The sequence below is a fragment of the Mesoplodon mirus genome, assembly GCF_964341445.2.
Source record: "Mesoplodon mirus genome assembly, chromosome: 19".
Classification (NCBI taxonomy): domain Eukaryota; kingdom Metazoa; phylum Chordata; class Mammalia; order Artiodactyla; family Ziphiidae; genus Mesoplodon; species Mesoplodon mirus.
Genome location: NC_138995.1, coordinates 58,069,309 through 58,090,757, shown reverse-complemented (window position 1 = coordinate 58,090,757; position 21,449 = coordinate 58,069,309). Strand labels below are relative to the sequence as shown.

The 21,449-nt window shown below is 55.9% G+C and overlaps 1 protein-coding gene across 1 annotated transcript; it reads left to right on the top strand.

Moving 5' to 3' along the window:
• Positions 1 to 9,943: 9,943 nt before the first annotated feature.
• On the top strand, positions 9,944 to 16,730 carry NTN5 (netrin 5; the record flags this gene model as incomplete). The annotated part of the gene is made up of 6 exons (XM_082606951.1): positions 9,944 to 10,574; positions 13,519 to 13,707; positions 14,109 to 14,258; positions 14,685 to 14,738; positions 14,957 to 15,037; positions 16,366 to 16,730. The coding sequence occupies 6 exons, from the start codon at positions 9,944 to 9,946 to the stop codon at positions 16,728 to 16,730; spliced, it is 1,470 nt and encodes a 489-aa protein (XP_082463077.1).
• Positions 16,731 to 21,449: the final 4,719 nt, after the last annotated feature.

Genomic DNA, 21,449 nt, shown 5'->3' with positions numbered 1-21,449 from the left:
ACAGATTTCATCTTCATCCTCCAAGTCAGGTCTGTGAGAAATGTCACCTCTCTTCATTATTTTCTGTGAGTCAATTTGATTTTGACTGAGAACAAGTCCTCATTCCACTAATCTGGCCAGAAATTCAGCTAGTGGTTTCAACGTCAGAGCGATGTGGGCATTTCAGATTCAACGTGGGAACTTCTGTGTGTAGTACCAAAATCCTGGAGGCATCACTCAGACTCCCAGCAGGAGATGGAACACTCATAGGAAGTGACATGAGAGGAGTTAAATAGGATAATTTACCAAGATGTGGGTAGGGTGTAGGGAAAACAATGAGAGACAATACAGCTCCCAGGGGCTGGCAACTGTGGGGAGCTGCTACCACCGCTAAATCAGCCGGGATGGATCTGGGACAATGAATGGCCCAGCTTCACTCTCCCTCCTCTTCCGATTTCTGGACTGTGATCCCACTGACCCAAGCCAACAGGAAGGCATAGGACAGGGGAGCTCACAGATACTGTGTTGGTCAGTTTGGGCTGCCGTCACAAAAATACCCCCGCCTGGGTGGCTTAAACAACAGAAATTTCCTCCTCCCAGTTCTGAAGGCTGAGAAGCCCAAGACCTGCTGATTCAGTTCCTGGTGAGAGCCCACTTCCTGGTTTGCAGATCAATAAAAGTTTGTTAAAGGAATTAGTGCAATTTATTTTGATGGCGGGTCAACTTGCACTTTTTTTTTTTTTTTTTTTTGTGGTATGCGGGCCTCTCACTGTTGTGGCCTCTCCCATTGCGGAGCACAGGCTCCGGACGCACAGGCTCAGCGGCCATGGCTCAGGGGCCCAGCCGCTCCGCGGCATGTGGGATCTTCCCAGACCGGGGCACGAACCCGCATCCCCTGCATCGGCAGGCGGACTCTCAACCACTGCGCCACCAGGGAAGCCCCAACTTGCACTTTTGCCTTTATAAAAATAAAACGTTGGCAGAGAGAAGACATCTCTCTCATGTCCTTATAAGGGCACCAATCCCATTTACGAAGGCCCCACTGTTACAACCTAATCCCTCACAAAGGCCCCACCTCCAAATACCAACACGTTGAAGATTAAGGCTTCAACATATGAATTTGTAGGGGACACAAATATTCGGGCCACAGCAGATAACATCAGACAGCCTCCCAGGGCACAGAACATGGGGAGAACATTGGAGATGAGATTTGGAGGGGCAACAGGAAGAGACCTAGCACATGAGTATTTTATTGAAATGTGAGATACAGTTGCCATCCACTTCTATACTCTGATGTTGTTACACGTTTTCTTTTTTTTTTTTGGCCATGCTCCATGGCATGTGGGATCTTAGGTCCCCAACCAGGGATTGAATCAGCACCTGCTGTATTGGAAGCACAGAGTCTTAACCACTGGACTGCCTGGGAAGTCCCGGATGGTGTTGTTACACTCGACAGAGAGCCAGGGGTCAGGTCTGAGGTTCCTCTATCCTTCTGGCTTGAATCTCTCCCAAAGAGTTAATTTAGGAAAAGATCCTGGCTAAGGTAAATTATCCTGAGAAGGGGCTGGCCCTGAGAGAATGGAGGAAAAAAAGGAAAGGGAGTAAAAGCCGTCTGATTCTAGGGGGTAGGGCTGGGAATGGAGGCTGGGAGCTGTTATGGGCTGAACTGTGTCTCCACAAAAATTCCTAGGTTGAGGTCCTAACCCCCCAGAACCTCAGAATGTGATTGTATTTCAAGACAGGATGTTTACAGATGTAATTAAATTAAAATGCAATCATTATGTGGGCCCTAATTCATTATGACTGATGTCCTTACAAGAAGAGGAATTCTGGACACATACACGTACAGAGGGAGGATGTGGAGTCATAGAGAGAAGTGGTCACCTGCCAGCCAAGGAGAGAGGCTCAGAGCAGATCATCCCCTAGGAGCACTCGGAAGGAACCAGCCCTGCCGACACCTTGATCTCAAAGTTCAAGCCTCTAGAACTATGAGGTGATAAAGGTCTGTGGTTTAAGCCACCCCATCTGTGGTACTTTGCTATAGCAGCTCTAGCAAACTAATACAGCAGCTTCCAGTATGGCCTGAAATAATCTTCACCTCCTGGTATCATACCCTTGTGTAGTTCCCTCCCACATTCAGTCAAGCTGCTCTGTGTGATGGACAGGATATGACAGAAGCAACATTGTGAGACAAGGTAAGGCTCCGTCGTAAAGGGCATTGCAGTTTCTACCTTGGTCTCTTGGGTTTCTCTCTCTGGAGGAATCCAGCCGCCATGCTGTAAGGACACTCAAGCATTGTAAGGACACTCAAGCAGCCCCAAAGAGATCCACATCAAGAGAATGTGACCGGGCTTCCCTGGTGGCGCAGTGGTTGAGAGTCCGCCTGCCGATGCAGGAGACACGGGTTCATGCCCCGGTCCGGGAAGATCCCACATGCCGCGGAGTGGCTGGGCCCGTGAGCCATGGCCGCTGAGCCTGTGCGTCCAGAGCCTGTGCTCTGCAACGGGAGAGGCCACAGCAGTGAGAGACCCGCGTACCGCAAAAAAAAAAAGCGATGACTGAGTTGAACCATTTGAGAGTGCCAATATTCAACCATATTTCTCCTACACAAACAGCCGTTTCATATGGTCCCACCTAACAGAACTACCTCATCGGTAACATTTTTAGAACAGCGCCTAGCATACAGAAGGCACTCTGTAAGTCTTGGAAAACAAAGACTTCTAGAGTATTTACTACGTGCATCCCTGGGAGCTCACGACTCTTATTAAGGCTGCATATACAGAGGTGCAGAGCCTAGACTGTGAGGCTAGACGAGCTCAGGTTCACATGCAGACTCTGCCTCCTGCTGGCCAACCCGGAGCATGTTAGTTAACTCCCTAGGGCTCAGTCTTCTCCATAAAATGGGGCTAACCATAGCCCCTGCATGACGGGCGCCTGGAAGGGCCCCTGCCATGGTAAGCACTAAGTGCCTCCCACTACTGTCAGTGGATCTGGTGGATTCAAGCTGCTGCAGAGTCTTTGACGCTCCTTCCCTGACTCTGGGTGGGCCTGTGACTGCCTTGGCCAATCACATATGGCAGAAGTGACACTGTGTCATTTCTGGACCAGGACTTAAGGGTCCGCCAGTTCCCACCTCTGTAACATTCTCTCCGCATTGCCACCTCTAGCTGCCTAGATTTACCTTTTTTTATATTTAGGTCTCCGATGAGCCCTTCTTCTTTTTTTATTTTTATTATTATTATTATTTTTGCGGTACGCAGGCCTCTCACTGCTGTGTCTTCTCCTGTTGCGGAGCACAGGCTCCGGACGCGCAGGCTCGGCAGCCATGGCTCACGGGCCCAGCCGCTCCGCGGCATGTGGGATCCTCCCGGACCAGGGCACGAACCCGTGTCCCCTGCATCGGCAGGCGGACTCTCAACCACTGCGCCACCAGGGAAGCCCCCTAGAGCCCTTCTTCTTCTTTCTTGTTGGCAACCACTTTATTGAGATAATATTCAAATACCATACAATTCTCCCATTTAAAGTGTACAGCAGCTTTTAGTATATTCACAGAGTTGGGCAACCATCACAATTAATTTTAGAAAAGTTTTATCACCCCCCAAAAGAAACCCTGCACCCCTTAGCCATCCCCACCCCCCGTCGTCCCACCCTCCCCGCCCCCTCCCTCCCACTCATCTACTTTCTGTCTCAGTGGATTTACCTACTCTGCATGTTGCATATAAATGAATCACACAGTAAGTAGCTCTTTGTGCCTGGCTTCTTTCATTCAGTGTCATGGTTTCAAGGCTCATCCATGTTGCAGCGTGTGTTGGCATGTCACTGATTTCTTTTTACAGCCGACTCATATTCCACGGCATGGATATGCCTCGTTTTATTTATCAGTTCATCAGTTGCTAGACATTTGGGTTGTTTCCACTTTGGGGAATTATGAAGAATGCTGCTATGAACATGCACGTCCGAATCCCTGTGTGGACCTAAGTTTTCACTTCCCTCTGGTATTTCCTAGGAGTGGAATCGCTGGGTCATGTGATAACTAACTCTGTGTTTAACACTTTGAGGAACTGCAGACTGGCTTCCAAGCAGCTGCCTCATTTTCCACTCCCACCAGCAGCGTATGAGCGCTCTGATTTCTCCACATCCACCCCAACACTCACTACTGTCTGTCTTGTTGACCGCAGTGGGCGTGCCATGCTAGCTCAGTGAAGCCTACACTTTTGAACCTACCCAGACTCCCTCCAGCTCCTGCCTCTGACTGGGGTCCATGAACCTCAGTTTCGCCATCCTTGTAATGGGGTGGAGAATCCCTTCTTCAGGGGTTGCTTCTTTTTCAGTCCATCTCTCCTCCAGCTCTCCCCTGGGCTCCCAGAAACGGTCTTTTCATGCTGGGTCTCCAGTGTGTCCTGACCCGCTGTGTCCTCTCCCCTCCTCTGTTCCCCTGACCAGGCACCTGTGGTTTCCCTGTGGCTGTCCCACTGCCTGCAGCTCAGGAGACCCCCAAGGCCCCTACAGAAGCCCTGGATTGTGCGGCCCCCGCTCTTCCTCATCTGGCTTCCATCTCACCCCCTCAGGCTCCCCATCTCTCCCTCCACTGGCCCCCTTAAATGTCAGGGCTCTGTGGGCCTCTCTTCCACTCTCCGCCTCCTCTTCCTCCTATATTCCAGGGCCCCTCACTTTATTAATCTGACCCCTATGGGAAATCCGAACACTCTTGGGCCCTCCTCAAGGGTCTCACATTCAACGTGGGTTCCCAGTGAGGTCAGCTGACTCTTACCACCTGAAACATGTATTACGCTCCCTCCCCTGAGATGTACAAGAAATGCCTTGCTCGCTGCTTTAGTCTCCAAAAAGCAAACTAAAGCTGCCCCTGAGCCCCTCTTCTCGCTGGGCTGGTGACAACTCTGTCCCAATCCTTACCACACAGCCTGTCCAGCTCAGGCCCTGCCTGGGGTCCTGCGCAGAGGAGGACTCAAGCTTCCGCCTCTGGTCAGCTCAGGCAGCTCAGCCAGAGCCCCAGGCCGGTCTCAAAGCCAGCAGGCAAGCTGCGCAGGGACTGGAGCCAGGGCTACTGGGGAGGAGAAACCAGCTGAGGACAGAGGTACCCACCCAGGGTCACCTCCACGGTGTGCAACTCGTGCAGTTGCACAGGGTCCCTGCTCTGCTCTAGCCGTCTAGAAAGTCTCCAGAAGCGAGTGCGAGGCAGCCCGGGTTTTCATTTTGCACTGGGCTCTGCCAACCAGGTAGCCTAGTCTGGCTGCCACCTCTGTCCTCCAGTCTCAAGAGCTCCCTCTCCTGGCCTCTCATGAGCCTACACAACTGAAAAGCCACAGGAAATAATGAACCAAAGCTGGTGCTTCTGTGGTCCCCGACTCAAGCCAGGCACTGGTTTCAGCGCTTATATCCTGGTCCACAATTCCTTACTGACCATTTTCATGAAGATTGCTGGCAAACCCCAACCTGAGTTGAATTCGCTTGGGGACAAAATCTGAACCAACGTGCAGCTATTCGCAGACTTGACTTATTTTGGAGCAAACGCCCATGTGTTCTGCTTGCAGAAACAATAATGTTTGATGATGGGATGCTGCCCAGACCCCGCCGGGGGAGTTGTATAATATATAATATAACCTGTGCACCGCATGACGGTGTCAAAACACCGGTTCTGCGGCATGTCTGGTCCACAGAGTTTCAGATATTAGACTGTAGGCCTATCTTCACTCATTTGGTCCTTGTGATCTCCCATGAGGAAGGTACTTTTTGATGCCAATTTAACAGAAGAGGTTAAGAAACTTGCTCTGGGTCACGCAGGTAGGAAAGATGTGGAGCCTGGATTTGAAACCGGTGTGGTTCAGGAATCTGTACTCATAATTACGATCCTGGATTTTTCCACTGTGTCCTGAGAAAGGGGTACTCAGCTGCACACTCCCAGTGCAGTGACTCAGGGGCTTTGACATGCCCTGCCTCCTGGGGCCTCTGTGATTTCTGCATCACAGAGATAGGGATGAAAAGATGTCTCTGGAAGCCCAGAGGTGTGGGTCCCACCCTGCTGAGCCCACCTCAGAGCTGTGGCCCTGGGAGGTCCTGCCTCTGGGGCGCTGTGAGGGTAAAGGTGCCCCATACTTGAGGAACTGCCCCTTCCCCCCAAAGTCTCCTCCCCAACTTGGGGAGTTGTTTCCTCTCTGCTCTCTGCTTCTACCCCCCACCCCAGGCCCCTTCAGGGGTGATAATCGCCTCAGGCAGCTCAGACTATTAAAAGCAAAAGTGAGAAAGCAAGCTTCCCTCCAGGGAACATTAGCTTAAGAAACTTCTAGTCCCTGGGGCGGGGGAGGGGGATGGATAAAGTGAGACCTAAACCTTCTTCCTGAGTTTTCTCTGACAGCAAAATTAGCCTTTGCACTGGCCACTCCCTATGCCTGGGTCCTCCTGCCCCGATGCCCATGTGGGCATCTTGCCCTCACCTCCTCTAGGTCTCAGCCCAAATGTCCCCCTGACCCCCGCCCCCCAAACTACTTCCCTACTTGCTTTTGCTCCAAAGCATTTGTCACCTTCCATCTTTCTCTAGAACATAATGACTTACTACTTTTTGGTCGCGATCTTGCTCTCTGGACTGTGAGCCTGACAAGGACAGGCTGCTGCGTGTGTTTGTGCGGTCAGCAGAGCGTCAGACACACAGTAGGAAGTCAGTGGGCACCAGCTGAATGGATCAGCGCAGCGAGTTACCCTGTCCATCACGCCGCCGCCCGGGATCTCACGCGTCCCCCTCTGACTTGGTGGCGTCTCCTTCTCCGGCAGCTAACTCCTCCTCCTCGCGCCTTACCCATGTCCCCACCCTGCCTCCTGCCCCCGGGGCTGCCTCTTCACTGCCCGGTGTGAGGGTCACCCAGAACCGGAATCACGGGTAGCCTTGGCTGCGCCCTCCTGCCCCAGACACTGGGTCCCCAAATCCCTGTCAGGGTCGGGCCCGCGCTGTGCCACAATCAATGCACTCAAGGCCACAGCAGCAAATGTGGTGCCCCATCCTCCTGAGGCCCTTGCTTTTCTCAGGGGGAAGTGAAGACAAATGTTATTTTACATTCAGATATGTAATGGAGTTGAGGGGGACATTTGCATGAAAGGTTCATGAATGAAGTGTTGAGGTCTCACAGTAAACTGGCCATGGACGGATCCGCTTTGAGCTCAGTCCCCCCCCGGGGGTCCCTGATTTCTCCCCTCCAGCCGCTAGAACCACCAAGGTCCCAGGCATTCATATCTCCCCCTCCTCCTTCCCCACCACCTTAGAAAGAAGCCCAAGTCTTTGGGTTTCCGGGTGGGTGGTGCCACCCTTCAAAGAGCACTGATTTTTTAAGGCTTGAAAGCGACTGACCTTCATGCTCAGTTGACCCACAGCTGACAGAAGGTTCCAGAGGGCAGGAGGGGCTGGCTTGGGGTCACACAGCCAGAGGCCCACGTCCCGCCCCAGCGTCAGCGGCCCTGACAGCGCCGTGCTCCCCAGCAGGCCAGCCCCTTCCTGATCACAGCCACCACGTGCTGGGGCTGAGCCCGAGCCTGCCTGCACCGAGGAGTCAGGAGTCGCGGGGCAGGGGGCGGGGTGTGAGGGGAGCACGGACCCCAGACCCCGGAAGGCCATCTGGCCGCCGTCCCCTCCTACCTGCCTTGAGCCTTCTGGGCCAGCCTGCTCGGGGCTGTCCAGCTGCGGGCCCCGGGGGGCGACGGCGCTCATGTCCCACACAGCGCCGGGTGGCGTGGCTGCAGGGAGAGCGTGGCTGCCTTGGCGAGGGGACTGGGGCGGGGTGGTGTTGGATTCTTAGGCTCTGCTCTGAGCTCCCGCCCAGAACCCCTACTAGCCCGGGGGCTGAGAACAGCCACTCTGCACTCACTCCCGAGAGCCCACGCTGGCCGCCAAGCTCCTGCGGGAGGGAAGGGCCGTGAGCGGCTGACTGCAGAGGACAGTCTCTTCCAGGGAACAGGTTTGGACGACGACAGGGGTGAAGGGTGGGGTGTGTGCAAAAGAAGCCGGGGAAAGGGGCCTGGGTCCCAGGTGGAACCCCACACTGCCCAGGCGAGAGGCCTGACCCTGGACCTGGTGGGTACACGGCTAGACTCTGCCCCTTAAAGTGGGGGCCAGGGTGGGCTACAGTCTCCAGAGGGACAGGGACTGGAGGCCGGACATCTGGGCTCCCCAGTGGCAGGCAGTGGCGTCTGGATCCCCCAGGAACACCGTGGGACTCAGCCGGTTGCCCGGGGTACTAAAGGCCAGAAAGCGGTACCCCGTGAACCGCCCAGGCAAGAGAGGAGGTGGGAGATGGGGCGAGCCCCTTAACAAGACCGGTGCCGGGGGACGGGGGCAAATGCCCGGCGCAAGAGCTCAAAATGGCGCCAGGCTCCTCCTCGGGAGGTGAGGAGGGCCACGTCCGTTGTCTGGGCCTCGTCTGGGGCGGGGGAGGCGGCCTCCGCACCGGGCGACTGCGGTGGGAACGCTGCGGGCTGTGAAATCAGGCTGGGAGGACGGGACCCACCCGCACCCACTGCTACCTCTTCGACTCCCAGCTGGGGCACAAACCCGGGTCCAGATTCAGAGCCAGGGGCCTGGACAGTGGGGCCCAGCAGGGCTCCAAGGCCCCCAGACCCGAGTGGGCTCCTCATCGGGGGCTGCCAGCTCGGGGTGGGGTTGGCGGGGGGCGCGCATTTCCGCTCCAGGTCCGTCCTCGATCCTGCCATCCCCGGCTCTGGACTTGTGGTCCCTGCGGGCGCCCTAGCATCTGGCCCGGCCCTGTCTCCCTCTCTCCTCCCTTAGTACCCGTCACCCCCGACATCTGTTCTCCCTTCTGCTCTGGGGACCTTAGGACTGGAGGGGAATGCGGGGCCTCTGATTCCCGGACCCTGAGGCCTAGGATGGCAGTGGAGGGTGGGGTGGGCAGAGGTTATCAGAAATGCAAGCACAGGGTCCTCCCATCGTGAGTCCCAAGGGGAAACCAGGGGTCTGCCTTCCCAGCCCAGGCTTCCAGCCCCCAGGCATCCCCGTCCCCATCAGGTCCCTCAGCACAGCTCTTGGGGCTTTGAACCTGGGTGAGAAAGGGTTAAGGGCGGGTGGAGGCTAGGGCTGGGTGGCAGGGAGGCCTAGTTGTTTGGGTTGTTTGGTGATAATCCCCCTCCGTGCCCTGGGCGTGGAGAACACGGTTAGGGCCCCACGTGGGAAAGGGCCTCCACTCTGATCCCCAGTCCCCATGGGCCTGGCCTCCTGCTTCTGCTCCCCGCCCCCTTCCGCCTCCCCCGGGTCAGGCCTGCCGGCCTGCCTGTGCTCCTCCTGCTTCACAGGTGTCTCTGAGCCCCCTGCGCACCTGTCTGTCTCAGCCCCCAGGCTCCCTGGGACCCGGTGCCCCCCACCCTGTGGACTCTGGTTTCCTCCTGGTCTCCCCTTGTGTCCGTCCTCTCTCCTCGCAGTTCCTTCTCCCTGCCTGGCCCTTGCCCTTCGCTGGCCTCTGCCCCCGACTCTGTCTTTGCCATCTGTGCCTCTGTCGGCCCCTTTCTCCATTTCTTTGCCACTAAGTCTTCATCTGTCTCTAACTCCCCCTCCCCTGCCCACCCGGCTCCTCCTCTCTCCCCCTTGCCCCCTCTTTGGGTTTCCCCATCTGTCCCCCCTCCCTGCCCTCTCCCCAGGGCCCCCTGCCCCTCGACACTGACACACTGACGGATAGCTCTGGGGTGTTAAGCTACGGATTAGTTCAAGCAAAATTCTCGATTTTGCTTGCGTTCTTTCCCCTTTGGGTTATGTAAACAGTAATTCTCCCCAGATGGAACTATTTTCCTCGCTCCGAAGCAGCCGGGAGGGGTCTGGGGCAGGGCTGGGGGTGGAATGCCGGGGTTCCTCAGGGAGCCTCGGGAGCGGGCTGGAGGCTGACCCCCGAGGGCGGCCTGAGGCCCCCTGCCCAGACACTCGTCTCCTCTCCAGGTACGTGCCTCTGCCAGAACCATGCCAGTGACCTTTGCCCTCTTGCTCCTCCTGAGCCAGGCCAGCGCAGACCCATGCTACCATCCAGGGGGCCGCCCCCGCTTCTGCCTCCCACCAGTGACCCAGCTGGCCGGCATAGCTGCCTCCTGTCCCCAGGCCTGCATCCCCTCCCCAGGGGCAGATCTCGGCCCCCAGGCCACCTGCAATGGCAGTCTGACCCTGGCTTTGGGTGGCCCCTTCCTCCTGACGTCCGTCAGCCTGCGCTTCTGCACCCCGGGACCCCCAGCCCTGGTCCTGTCTGCCGCCTGGGCCACCGGAGGGCCCTGGAGATCACTGTGGCGCAGACCCGCCTGGCCGGGGGCCTTGGGAGGCCCCGAGACGGTGACCTTCCGAGCCCCACCGGGCCCTAAGGCCAGGGTGGTGGCCAGTCACCTCCGTGTGGAGCTCGGGGGCCAGGCAGAGCTGGCAGCAGCAGGAGTGAGAGGCCGCTGCCAGTGCCATGGCCACGCAGCCCGCTGTGCTGCCCGTGAGCGGCCGCCCCGCTGCCGCTGCCGCCACCACACCACCGGCCCAGGCTGTGAGAGCTGCCGCCCATCCCACCGCGACTGGCCCTGGCGGCCTGCCACGCCCCGGCACCCTCACCCTTGCTTGCGTGAGTCCTGGGCCCACCCTGACCCGCCAGCTGGCCACACGGCTCAAGCAGCTGGGCCCTTCTCCCTGAGGGGCAGGATGTTCTCCCCTCCCCAGAGCTGCATGCTCCTTGCTTCTCCCCATACTGTCCTCCAGCCAGGCCCCCTCTTCACTTCCGCCCACTCCCTCCCCACCACCTGTGCTGCCCCCAGACTTCCAGCTGCTTACATGCCCATTAGGGGGCTCCAGCATCTCCCTGACACTTGATCATGGTGATGGTGATACGGATAACATTTCCTGAGCTCCCAGCCCAGGGCCTGGCTTGGTGCAGGTGCTCAGGTGGTATTTACTGAGTGGCTGTAGGAAAACAGGGCAACTGGACATTTTTGGAATCATCAAATCAACCACAGGGGGTAAGGATTTATTCATTAGACACACATTTATCCAGCAACTACTATGTGCAGGGCAGGTATTGCATCAGGCCCATTTTACAGATGAGGAGACTGAGGCGAGAGCTGGGAAGTCCCTTGGGCAAGGACATGCAGCTGGAAAGTGGCAGGGCTGGAATCTGAGCTCAGGAGGACAAGCCCAAGGGTCTTAGCTTGTCCTTGCCAGCCACCTTTATGTACTGTCACACTAGATGTTCTCGGGCAGCAGACACGGGCATGGCCTCAGCAGCCAGCCAGACTGCCTGGGCTCAAATCCCAGCTTCTCTGCTTCCTGGCTGTGTGACCCCCAACAAATGACCAAACCTCTCTTTGCCTCCATTGGCTCACCTGTAACGTGAGGATAGTAACAGCCCTTCCTTTACAGGCTGTAGTGAAAATTCAATACATTAAAATACATAAAGTCCTTAGAATAAAGCCTGATACAGGACCTGGCACGGAGGAAGAGTTATCTGATTCCGCCAATGTTACCATTGCCCAGACGAGGAGGGTGAGGCCCAAGGGGACGTGTCACTTGCCCTACGTCTCACTGTCAGCAAGGGGCAGTGCTGGGACTGGACTCAGAGAAGTCTTCCGAGAGGCTGGGCCATCCACCAGCCTTCCAGTTGGACCAGAGCTCCCCAGGCCCCACTCAATGCCCTCCCCCATCCTCAGGGCTTCCGAACTGGCCTCCAGAGTCTGGGCCCTTCCCCATCCCTCCAGCGGCTCTCCTCAGAGACAGCCCTCCTCATCCCACCTCCAGCCTGCAGCCTTGCTAGAGGGTCTGAGTGTGTTACATGGCCTTGCTAACTCCACTCCATGGATAGATACACACCACACACACACACCCTCCATTCTCTCGCTCCTGGACCTCCCTCTCTCTCCACCTCGCACATCCTTGGCCCCTCCCCCTCTCCGTCTTCCTGCAACGTCAAGTGGACGAACTCACAGACCATCCAGCTGTCCCCTGCTCCCCACTCTGTCCTCATCACACTTGGGTCCCCTTTGACCCGCTGTTCTCATCATCCCAGGCCTCTGTCCAGTTGGCCCATTCCTACCAGTAAGATCTGATGCCCCTACAGGGGAGTGAGGGAGGGGAGAATCACGTGGCCTGAGGGTGGGGTGGGGTCCATCCTGGGGGAGGACAGGGCCTGGGAGCTGGGGAGGCTGTCCCTCTGTGGATCACCACATCCCCTCAGGCTGAGCTGAGCAGCCGACCCTCCGAACCTGGGTAACAGACCAACAGTGTTGTGATGGAGAAGGGTCTGGGCAGACAGGGCGAGACTAACTCCTGTGGCGGAGCTGTGGGCTTTATAGACACAGTGGCCTGAACCCTTCCCCCAATCCAAGTTTTCTAGTGGGGAGTGAGGTGAAGTGATCATTCTCAGGTCAGAAAGAATCCAAAGCCCAACTCTACCGACTGATAATCTCAAGAGCGCTGCCATCCCTAACACCTACAAAAACCCTTGAGAGAGGAACTGAGATCCCCACTGGATGGGAGGAAACTGAGGCTCAGAGAGGGGGAGTCATTTTCCCAAGAACACACAGCTGTCTCAGCTCCCTGACCTTCCCGCTGCTCCTTGGGGCCCTCAGGACCTGCTAGTCTAGGCCTCTCAAACCTCTTGGAGTCAAAAATTCCTTACATCTCTCCAAAGAGTGGTCCATGAACTCCCTGCATCAGCATCTCACTTTGGGATGCTTGCTAGACATACAGGCCCCTGGACCCACAGAAGCCCTGGGATTGGCCCTGGAATCTGTGTTGCTCTTTTTAAACATTTCCCACGTAATCTGGATAAGCGGTAAGGTTTGAGAGCCACTGCTTTTGAAAATCTGATCAACACTCCCCAGCAAAATGTACATGGTAAGTGGTCCTCATGTGAGCTGTATGAGAAGCACTGGAGTGAGCCTGGGTTGCAATCCTGCCTCTGACCACCCCTCAGCTGAGTTTCTTTGGGCAGGTGACCGCGCCTCTCTGCCTCAGTGTTCACATCTGTAAAATGGGGATGATGACAGCCCCAGTCTCACAGAGCTGCTGTGAGAAGGAAACATGCCAAGCACTCAGCACATGGCACCTGGCACGTGGATGTGCTAAATGGGCAAGGGCATGCTCTGTGTTAGGTACGGAGTTAAGTAAGCACTTTTTACGTAGGTGGTTGCATTTAAAGATCATGAAGTAGAAACTATAAATGCTATTTTACAGCAAAGGAGACTGAGCTACAGAAAGGAGTCGTCATTTGCCCACGGAAACAGTGAGACATTTACACGCGGGGCTCTGATTCCACAGCCTAGGCCCAGAGCCGCCACTCTTCTTTACACCCCCTGGTTTTACACAGACATCCAGCATATTCATCACTCCTCTCGGGCTCATCCAGCTCCAGTCCAGTGCACCCATTTTAAAGATGACAGTGAAGAGCTTCTAGGACCCTGTACACTTACCTAGGGACCCCCGGGCAGTCTCTTTCCTGAGGGCAGTGGGGAGAAAGCTGGGAAAGGGGAACAGAGAGCCGGGCCTGATGTGCTGTGACTCCATCCTGTTCCTAGCCTGTTCCTGCAACCAGCACGCGCGACGCTGTAGGTTCAACTCTGAGCTGTTCAGGCTGTCGGGCGGCCGGAGTGGGGGTGTTTGTGAGCGGTGCCGCCACCACACAGCCGGGCGGCACTGCCACTACTGCCAGCCGGGGTTCTGGAGGGACCCTAGCCAGCCTATCAGCAGCCGCAAGGCCTGCAGGGGTGAGTGCAGCCTGAAGCCCAGCCTGGAGGGAAAGGAGGCCGGCAGGTCTGAGCGGGGAGGGGCCGGGGGCCTGGATCCTGGGTCTGAGGGAGGAGGGTCTGGGGGTCTGGACTCCTGGGTCTGAGGGAGGAGGGGCCGGGGGCCTGGATCCTGGTTCTGAGGGAGGAGGGGCCGGGGGTCTGGATCCTGGGTCTGAGGGGGGAGGGGCTGGAGGCCTGGATCCTGGGTCTGAAGGAGGAGGGGACAGGGGTCTGGACTCCTGGGTCTGAGGAGCGAGGGGCTGGGGGCCTGGATCCTGGGTCTGAGGAGGAGTGGCCAGGGAATTCCAGTCTCCTCAGTCCTTGGGGAGGAAGAGGCTGGGAGCCTGCACCGCACATCCCCAGCTCCTCTCCTCATGTAGCCTGCCAGTGCCATCCTATCGGGGCGACAGGTGGTACCTGCAACCAGACCAGTGGGCAGTGCTCCTGCAAGTTAGGGGTCACTGGCCTGACATGCAGCCGCTGTGGTCCCGGCTACCAGCAGAGCCGCTCCCCAAGGATGCCCTGCCAGCGTGAGTCCTGAGGGACAGGGCCCAAGTCTGAAGGGGGGTGGGAAGGAGACATCCCAGATCTCCAGGGGGCAGGTGTTGTGAGGACCTGGTCCATAGGAGACGGACGCTAGAGAGTGGAGGCCGGACTCTGAGTCCTTAGGGAGGTGAAGACTGAAAGTCCAGTCTCCTCCATCTTGGGGACGAAGAGGGTGGGAGCCTGGAGTCCTGGGTCTGAGGGAGGAAGGGGCTGGGGACCTGGACTTCTGAGTCTTAAGAAAGTGGCTAGGGACCAGGACTCCAGGTCCTGGGGGGAGAAAGGCAAAGTGTGCTTCCACTTTTGGGCCTCAGGGGAATAGACATTTGGGGTCTGGATGCCTGGCTTCCTCGGGCGGAGCGGGCTGCGGATGGGAGGCACTAAGGCCCTGTTTCTCCTCTGCTCTTTCACAGGAATTCCAGAGGCAACCACCACCCTTGCTACAACCCCTCATGCTTACAGCTCGGGTAAGACTGGCTGGCCTAGAAACCCCTGGCAGCAAGAGGGATCAGGGATGGGCTGACTGGGCCGCCAGGTGGGGATCCAGGGGTGTTCCACCGAGCCCAGTCCCCAAGCATTCAGGCACCCCAGCTGTCCGTCAAGATGAAATGCAGGGGATGGGCAGGAGCAGAAGGCTGTAGTCCAGGCCTCAGGAGCCCACTGCAGACAGCCTGACCCTCCCCAGACCCTCAGTGTCAAAACTACTGCAATGTCTCGGACACCAGGGTACACATGAGCCTTCGGAGGTACTGCCAGCAGGAGTACGGTGAGTGCTGGGGAGGAAAAGGGCCAGCAGCGGCACAGGGGCTCTGATCTGCTGCAAGCCACCCCCTTCTCTGGCCTTCAGTTTCCTCAGCTTAAATGGGAAGGGGTGTTGGACTCTGCAGGGCCTTTCCTGATCTAGAACCTAACAGGACAGCAGACAATGGGCAGAAGGGGCAGTGGGGAGGGGGTGCTCCCCACGTTCCTAGTCTCCTCTCTCCCCGTGTTATTGGCCTTGCAGAATTTCACGATCTCCTTCAGCCTGACATCTCTGAGGGAGGGAGGTGGCCTCCTGAGGATGGAAGGAGAAAGGGGAACTGGTTGAATGGAAGGGATCCTTGCACCGTCTTGTCTGTCTCAGACCCTCTGCCTCCTATCAGGGTCTGAGATATCGGAGCCCCACTCCCACAGACTCACCCCACAGTTCCCTAATCCACCAGTCCACACCAGCCCCCGACCCCAGGGCCTGTGGCTGCAGGCTCTCTTGGACAATCAGTTCAGCCCAGTCCCAGTTACTTCCCTCAATGGTATAGGATCCCAGACCTCTCCTCCCTGAGGCTCAGCATCTGGCCACTAGTGTCCTTGAACTTCAGAGGTGGAGGCTTCTCCCCCCACCTCCCACAGGGATCTTCTGCCCCAAAGACCCAGCTTGTCTGCCAGAGTCCTGCTCCCAGCATGTCTCACCTCACCCCCTCAGAGAGGACACGTCTCTGAATCACCATTAGTATGACCTCGACCCTCAGCTTCCAAGGACTGATCTCCTTGTGGCCCCCAAATTAATCCTAAATGCAGATCCCTCCCATGGCAATACCCCTGTTTTCCAAGGGCTCTGTCTGCTTCTAATACCTTCTGACCCCTTGGCATTAGAGATCTGGACTTGCCTCTTGGACCTTGTTCCCAGCCCCACCCACTGCAGGGTCCTCCTGGGACCTCTAACCCTTTAAGTAATCCCTGTACCCGCTGCTTCTAATATGACCCCCAAAGCGCCCCATCTGGCATATTCCTGGTGGGCCCCTGGGTTCCTCGCCCTGTCTGGCCTCCTCTCCAGAGGGACCCCCCCCCCGCCTTCCCAATCACAATCCTGTGACCCAACCTCTCGCTCCATAAGCCCCGCTCTCCTTGCTTTGACCCATCTCCCCAGAAAGATCTCACTCCTCACAGCACACGGCCCGACCCCCAGACGTCTCACCCTCCTCAAAGGTTCAAGGTCTCTCCCTACTGATGCGATCCCGGAAGCCCACTCTCGGGTCCCGGGTCCCTCCCCACCAGGACTGACCCCACGGGACCCGGAGGCTCCCCACCCCCCAGGCCTGACATCTCCCCTCCCCGCAGTGCTCCGCGCGCAGGTGCTGGCGTCCGAGGCGGCGGGCCCGGCGTGGCAGCGGCTGGCCGTGCGCGTCCTGGCTGTATACAAGCAGCCGGCGCGGCCTGTGCGCCGCGGCGGCCAGGACGCCTGGGTGCCCCGCGCCGACCTGGCCTGTGGCTGCTTGCGCCTGCGGCCCGCCACCCACTACCTGCTGCTGGGCAGCGCGGCCACCGGCCCTGACCCCGCGCGCCTAGTCCTCGACCGCCATGGCCTCGCGCTGCCCTGGAGGCCGCGCTGGGCCCGGCCGCTGCGGCGGCTGCAGCAGGAGGAGTACGCCGGAGGCTGCCACGGCCTGCGGCCTTCGACCCCCAGCCCCGAACCCAGGATCTAGAGCCGGAGCCGGGCGGCCTCGAACTCCAAGGAAGGAACTGGAAGCAACCGCGAGAGGAGTCTTCTACCTCGACGGTGCATCCCCCAGCAAGCCAATCAGACGCCGTGGAACCCCTGACGTCACTTGCATGTGTCAGCACCGAGGAGGCATGAGGGACTTTTAAATAAAGGCGGCAAACCTCTTGGTCTCTGGCTAGGACACTCGACCTGTGACCTACGCATCTAGTCCCCTCAATAAAGTCTCAACTCATGGGGAAAGTCGGCTACAGACCCCTGACCTGTGCTGGGAGGGTATCTGAGGGGCAAACGAAGAAGGCCACGAGGAATCTGTGGAGCCAAATATGGGTACAGCTCTCTGACAGAATAGCCAATCCAATGAAAAAGCTGGTATGATGTCACTGGGTGCTAGTCCTATTTATGTTGCCTGACGATTGGTTAAAGCCGGTGGGAGGGGATGGTGGCTAGAAAAGGCGGGAAATACACCTGAGGAAAGCACAGCAGTGTCAGATTTCCAGAAAGTTCCAGATTGAGAAACACTTGGTTTCTGATGGCCCCAGGATGGTCTCTGAGAAAAGAATAATGGAACTTTGAGTGACTATCTGAAGAGGGTTCTCATGGGTTCACCTGGTCTTGAAGCACAGCCTAAACCCTTTCCTGAGGGATTAGCCAATTGGGAGCCACAGAGTGATGTGACGTCACTTGGTGCTAAGTAGAATTCGATTCCACCCAACAGCTAGGTACCTACAGGCCAGAGGGATGGGGTGAAAAAGGCAGGAAGCTTAAGTACTATGGAATGGAAGGCCGTCAGGGCCTATGATCTTCCTTGTCACCCTGGCCTCTGCCCCCACAATCAACAAAAAAATTTCAAATTTGGGTGACCTTGGTAGGAGAGAAAGTGAGCTAGTACTTTGAAGGAATCTCAGACAAAGTGATATGACTTAAGGTCCACTGGGGCCTAGAGAGCAACCTATTCTTTCCCTGAGAGAAAAGCAGGCCTCTTAGCCAGTGGGGAGTCAGGCTGGGCCATGATGTCATTGGGTGCTAGGCAGAGAGAACAGACCCTCCCACCAATGTTCTGGGTATGCTCCTCAGGAGACTAAGAAAGGCAGGAAATAGCCTTCAGGAGGTGACTGACCCCCAAGCTACCAATACTATCCTATATATGGGGAGGCTTGCCTTTGGCTTCCAACTGGGCCCTGGGTGCGGGCATATCTGAAGCAGGAGTTAGGAGTCTTTAAGGGGTTTTCTAAGAAGAGTTCTGTGTTTCAGAAAAGTTCTAGACTTTATCTTGCTCTTTCCATCCTTTCTCAAAATCAGTTCAATCAGGCACTTACCCCACGACTTCACCCTCACATCTACTTACAACTTTAATAATATGTTGGCCAGGGACTTCCCTCGTGGTGCAGTGGTTAAGAATCCGCCTGCCAATGCAGGGGACACGGGTTCGAGCCCTGGTCCGGGAAGATCCCACATGCTGTGGAGCCCGTGCGCCACAACTACTGAACCTGTGCTCTAGAGCCCGCAAGCCACAACTACTGAGCCCTCGTGCCACAACTACTGAAGCCCACGCGTGCCTAGAGCCTATGCTCTGCAACAAGAGAAGCCAACGCAATGAGAAGCACACTCACCACAACCAAGAGTAGCCCCCTCTCGCTGCAACTAGAGAAAGCCTGCACACGATGAAGACCCAATGCTGCCAAAAATAAATAAAATAAATAAATTTATTCAAAAAAATATATTGGCCAGCTCTTTTACCAAGAGTTTATTAGGGACTAGCAGAGAAATCACAATCAGCGATATGCAAAGATGGGTGACCATAAGCAAATACAGAGAACAAGCAAGGGGAACATGCTTTTATAGGGAAAAGAGGAGAGTTGGGAGGGGCTGCAATAACCAAAGAGTCCATTGGAGGAAACTGGGAGTCCAAAGTATGGAGGCTTTGCATTGGTTGGCCTGCTACAGTCTGACTGGCTGAGCTTCCCTGGATGAAGAGAAGTTTTCTTCTTCCTTCTGATAGTAACCTAGAGGTACTTTCCTATCACAGATGTAGGTTTGCTTCTCTCCTGTTAATTGAGGTCCCCTGGCGGGATCTGAGAGCTCCCCCTACAGGCCTGTCCCAACTCCAACTCTACCTGAGGTTTCTTCAGTTACACATACTAAATATGTTCATAATTCAGCCTTTTTTTTTTTTTTTTTTTTTTTACCATTTCCACTGCTACCACCTTGATCCAAGCCATCACCACTCTTTGCCTGAATTACAGGTAGTCTCCATACTGGTCTCCCCACTACCCTCTTAGAGTCTTCTTCACACAGAAGCTAGGATAATGATTTAAAACCTAAGTCGGACCGTGCTGTTACTATGCCCAAAACTCTTGATTGTCTTCCCATCTTGCTCAGAATAAGATCCAAAGTCCTTTCCCTGCCCTACAAAGCCTTACTTGATCCACTCCCACCCCATACCTGACCTCACCTCTTAGGACTCTCCCTCATTCACCCCTCTGCAGCTACACTGGTCTCCTTCCTGTTCCTTTAAAAACCAAGAACACTCTGCTTCAGGGCCTTTGCACTTGCCCTTCTCTCTTCCTGGGACACACTGCCTTGTATAGCAGCAAGCTAGTTCCTGTACTTCATTAAGGACTTCCATTAGTCAGGTTAGGCTAGCCCTGTTGGCTTGACACAATAAGAGTTGACTTCTTTCTCATGTCCTGTCCCATGCCAGTCAGCAAGGGGCGATTTTCCACACAATCATTGAAGCGCCAAGGCTGAGAGGCATCCACCGTCTTGTCACTGCACCAGCTGCAACCCATGGTATCCTTGATCACTGGGGAGGGGGGAGAGAGAGAGAGACAGACAGACAGAGGGTATTGAATGGTCCCACACAAGAAATAGATGCTTTTGGGCTTCCCTGGTAGCGCAGTGGTTGAGAGTCTGCCTGCCAATGCAGGGGACACGGGTTCGAGCCCTGGTCTGGGAAGATCCCACATGCCGCGGAGCAACTGGGCCCGTGAGCCACAACTACTGAGCCTGCGCGTCTGGAGCCTGTGCTCTGCAATAAGAGAGGCCGCGACAGTGAGAGGCCCGCGCACCGCGACGAAGAGTGGCCCCCGCTCGCCGCAACTAGAGAAAGCCCACGCACAGAAACGAAGACCCAACACAGCCAAAAAAAAAAAAAAAAAAAAAAAAAGAAATAGATGCTTTGGCCCAGGAACGACTCTAGCCCTTCCACTCACAGCTCATTAGTCAGTATTACAGTTGCTCAAAGGCAGGAAAGCAGAATTCTCCTATGTGCCCAGAAAGAGAGAAGAACCAGTGTATTAGTTTTCTATTGCTGCCATAACAAAGTAACACAAATTCAACTGCTAAAACAACACAGAGTTATTCTCTGACAATTCTAGAGGTCCAAAGCCCAACATGGATTTTACTGGGCTGAAATCAAGGTGTCAACAAAGCTGCATTCCTTCTGGAACCTCTAGGGAAGAATGTTTCCTTTCCATTCCCTGCTCCTAGAGGCCACTTGCATTCCTTGGCTCATGGCCCCTTCCTCTATCTTCAAAGCCAATAATGGTAAGTCGAGTCCCTTTCACACTTCAGATTTCTCCTACCTCTTCTTCTCTTTCTCCTCCTCCTCTTCCTCCTTCTTCTTCTTCCTCTCTTTTATTATTATTATTATTTTTTTTTTGCGGTACGCGGGCCTCTCACTGTTGTGGCCTCTCCCGTTGCGGAGCACAGGCTCCGGACGCGCAGGCTCAGCGGCCATGGCTCACGGGCCCAGCCGCTCTGCGGCATGTGGGATCTTCCCAGACTGGGACACAAACCCATGTTCCCTGCATCGGCAGGCGGACTCTCAACCACTGCGCCACCAGGGAAGCCCACAAATCTAAATCTTAAAAAAAGAAAGAAGCAATGATAGAGGCAAGGAGACTTAGCATCCATAACACAAGTAGCTGGCAAGTAGCCGGCATTCAAACTTAGTTCTCCAGAGCTGAGCTATCCAATCAGTAGCCACTGCCACATTGGTGGTAGGTGGAAAACATATCCGACAGAGCAGATAAAGAACATTTCTGTCATCGCAGAAACTTCTATTGGATGGCACTGCTCTAGAGACGATTTTCATGAAGTGCATGGACTCTGGAGCCAGACCGCCTGGGTTCAAATCCCTCTCTGTTCCTCAGTTTTCTCATCTGTGAAATGGGGGTGGTGATGATGATGATAATAGGAAGTAACCCACAGGGCATATTATGAGGATTAAATAAATTAACATGTGTAGGTAATGGGCTTAGAACAGTGTCTGGCACAGAGTAAGAGCCATTGGAGTTTGTTTTTATTATTTAAACACTGGTGGCCACACATCCCCCAGGAGAGGCGAACCCAGATCGGGAGGATTTTTCCCAGGCTCCCCCAGAGAGTTAAGAGCAGGGAAGGAGGGGCGAGGAGGCCAAGAGGGCCTGTGGGAACCACCCGGGCCTGGAGAGTCCTGGCCCTGCTGCCTGCTACGCAGGGGTTGGGGACGTAGGAGACAAAAGTGAGGAGCGGGGCAAGCCGCATATGTTCTTTTTGACCCAAACTTTGTTCCCAGTGCCTGAGACGAATAGGCGTGAAATTCACATCTGGGACCCACCTCCGGCCTGGCCATTCCCTCCCGCCTCTGGGCATTGAGCCCAGTCTGTCTTGCTGCTATAATGGAAGCAGCACAGGTGGCTTCCAGAACTCAGAAGAGGCC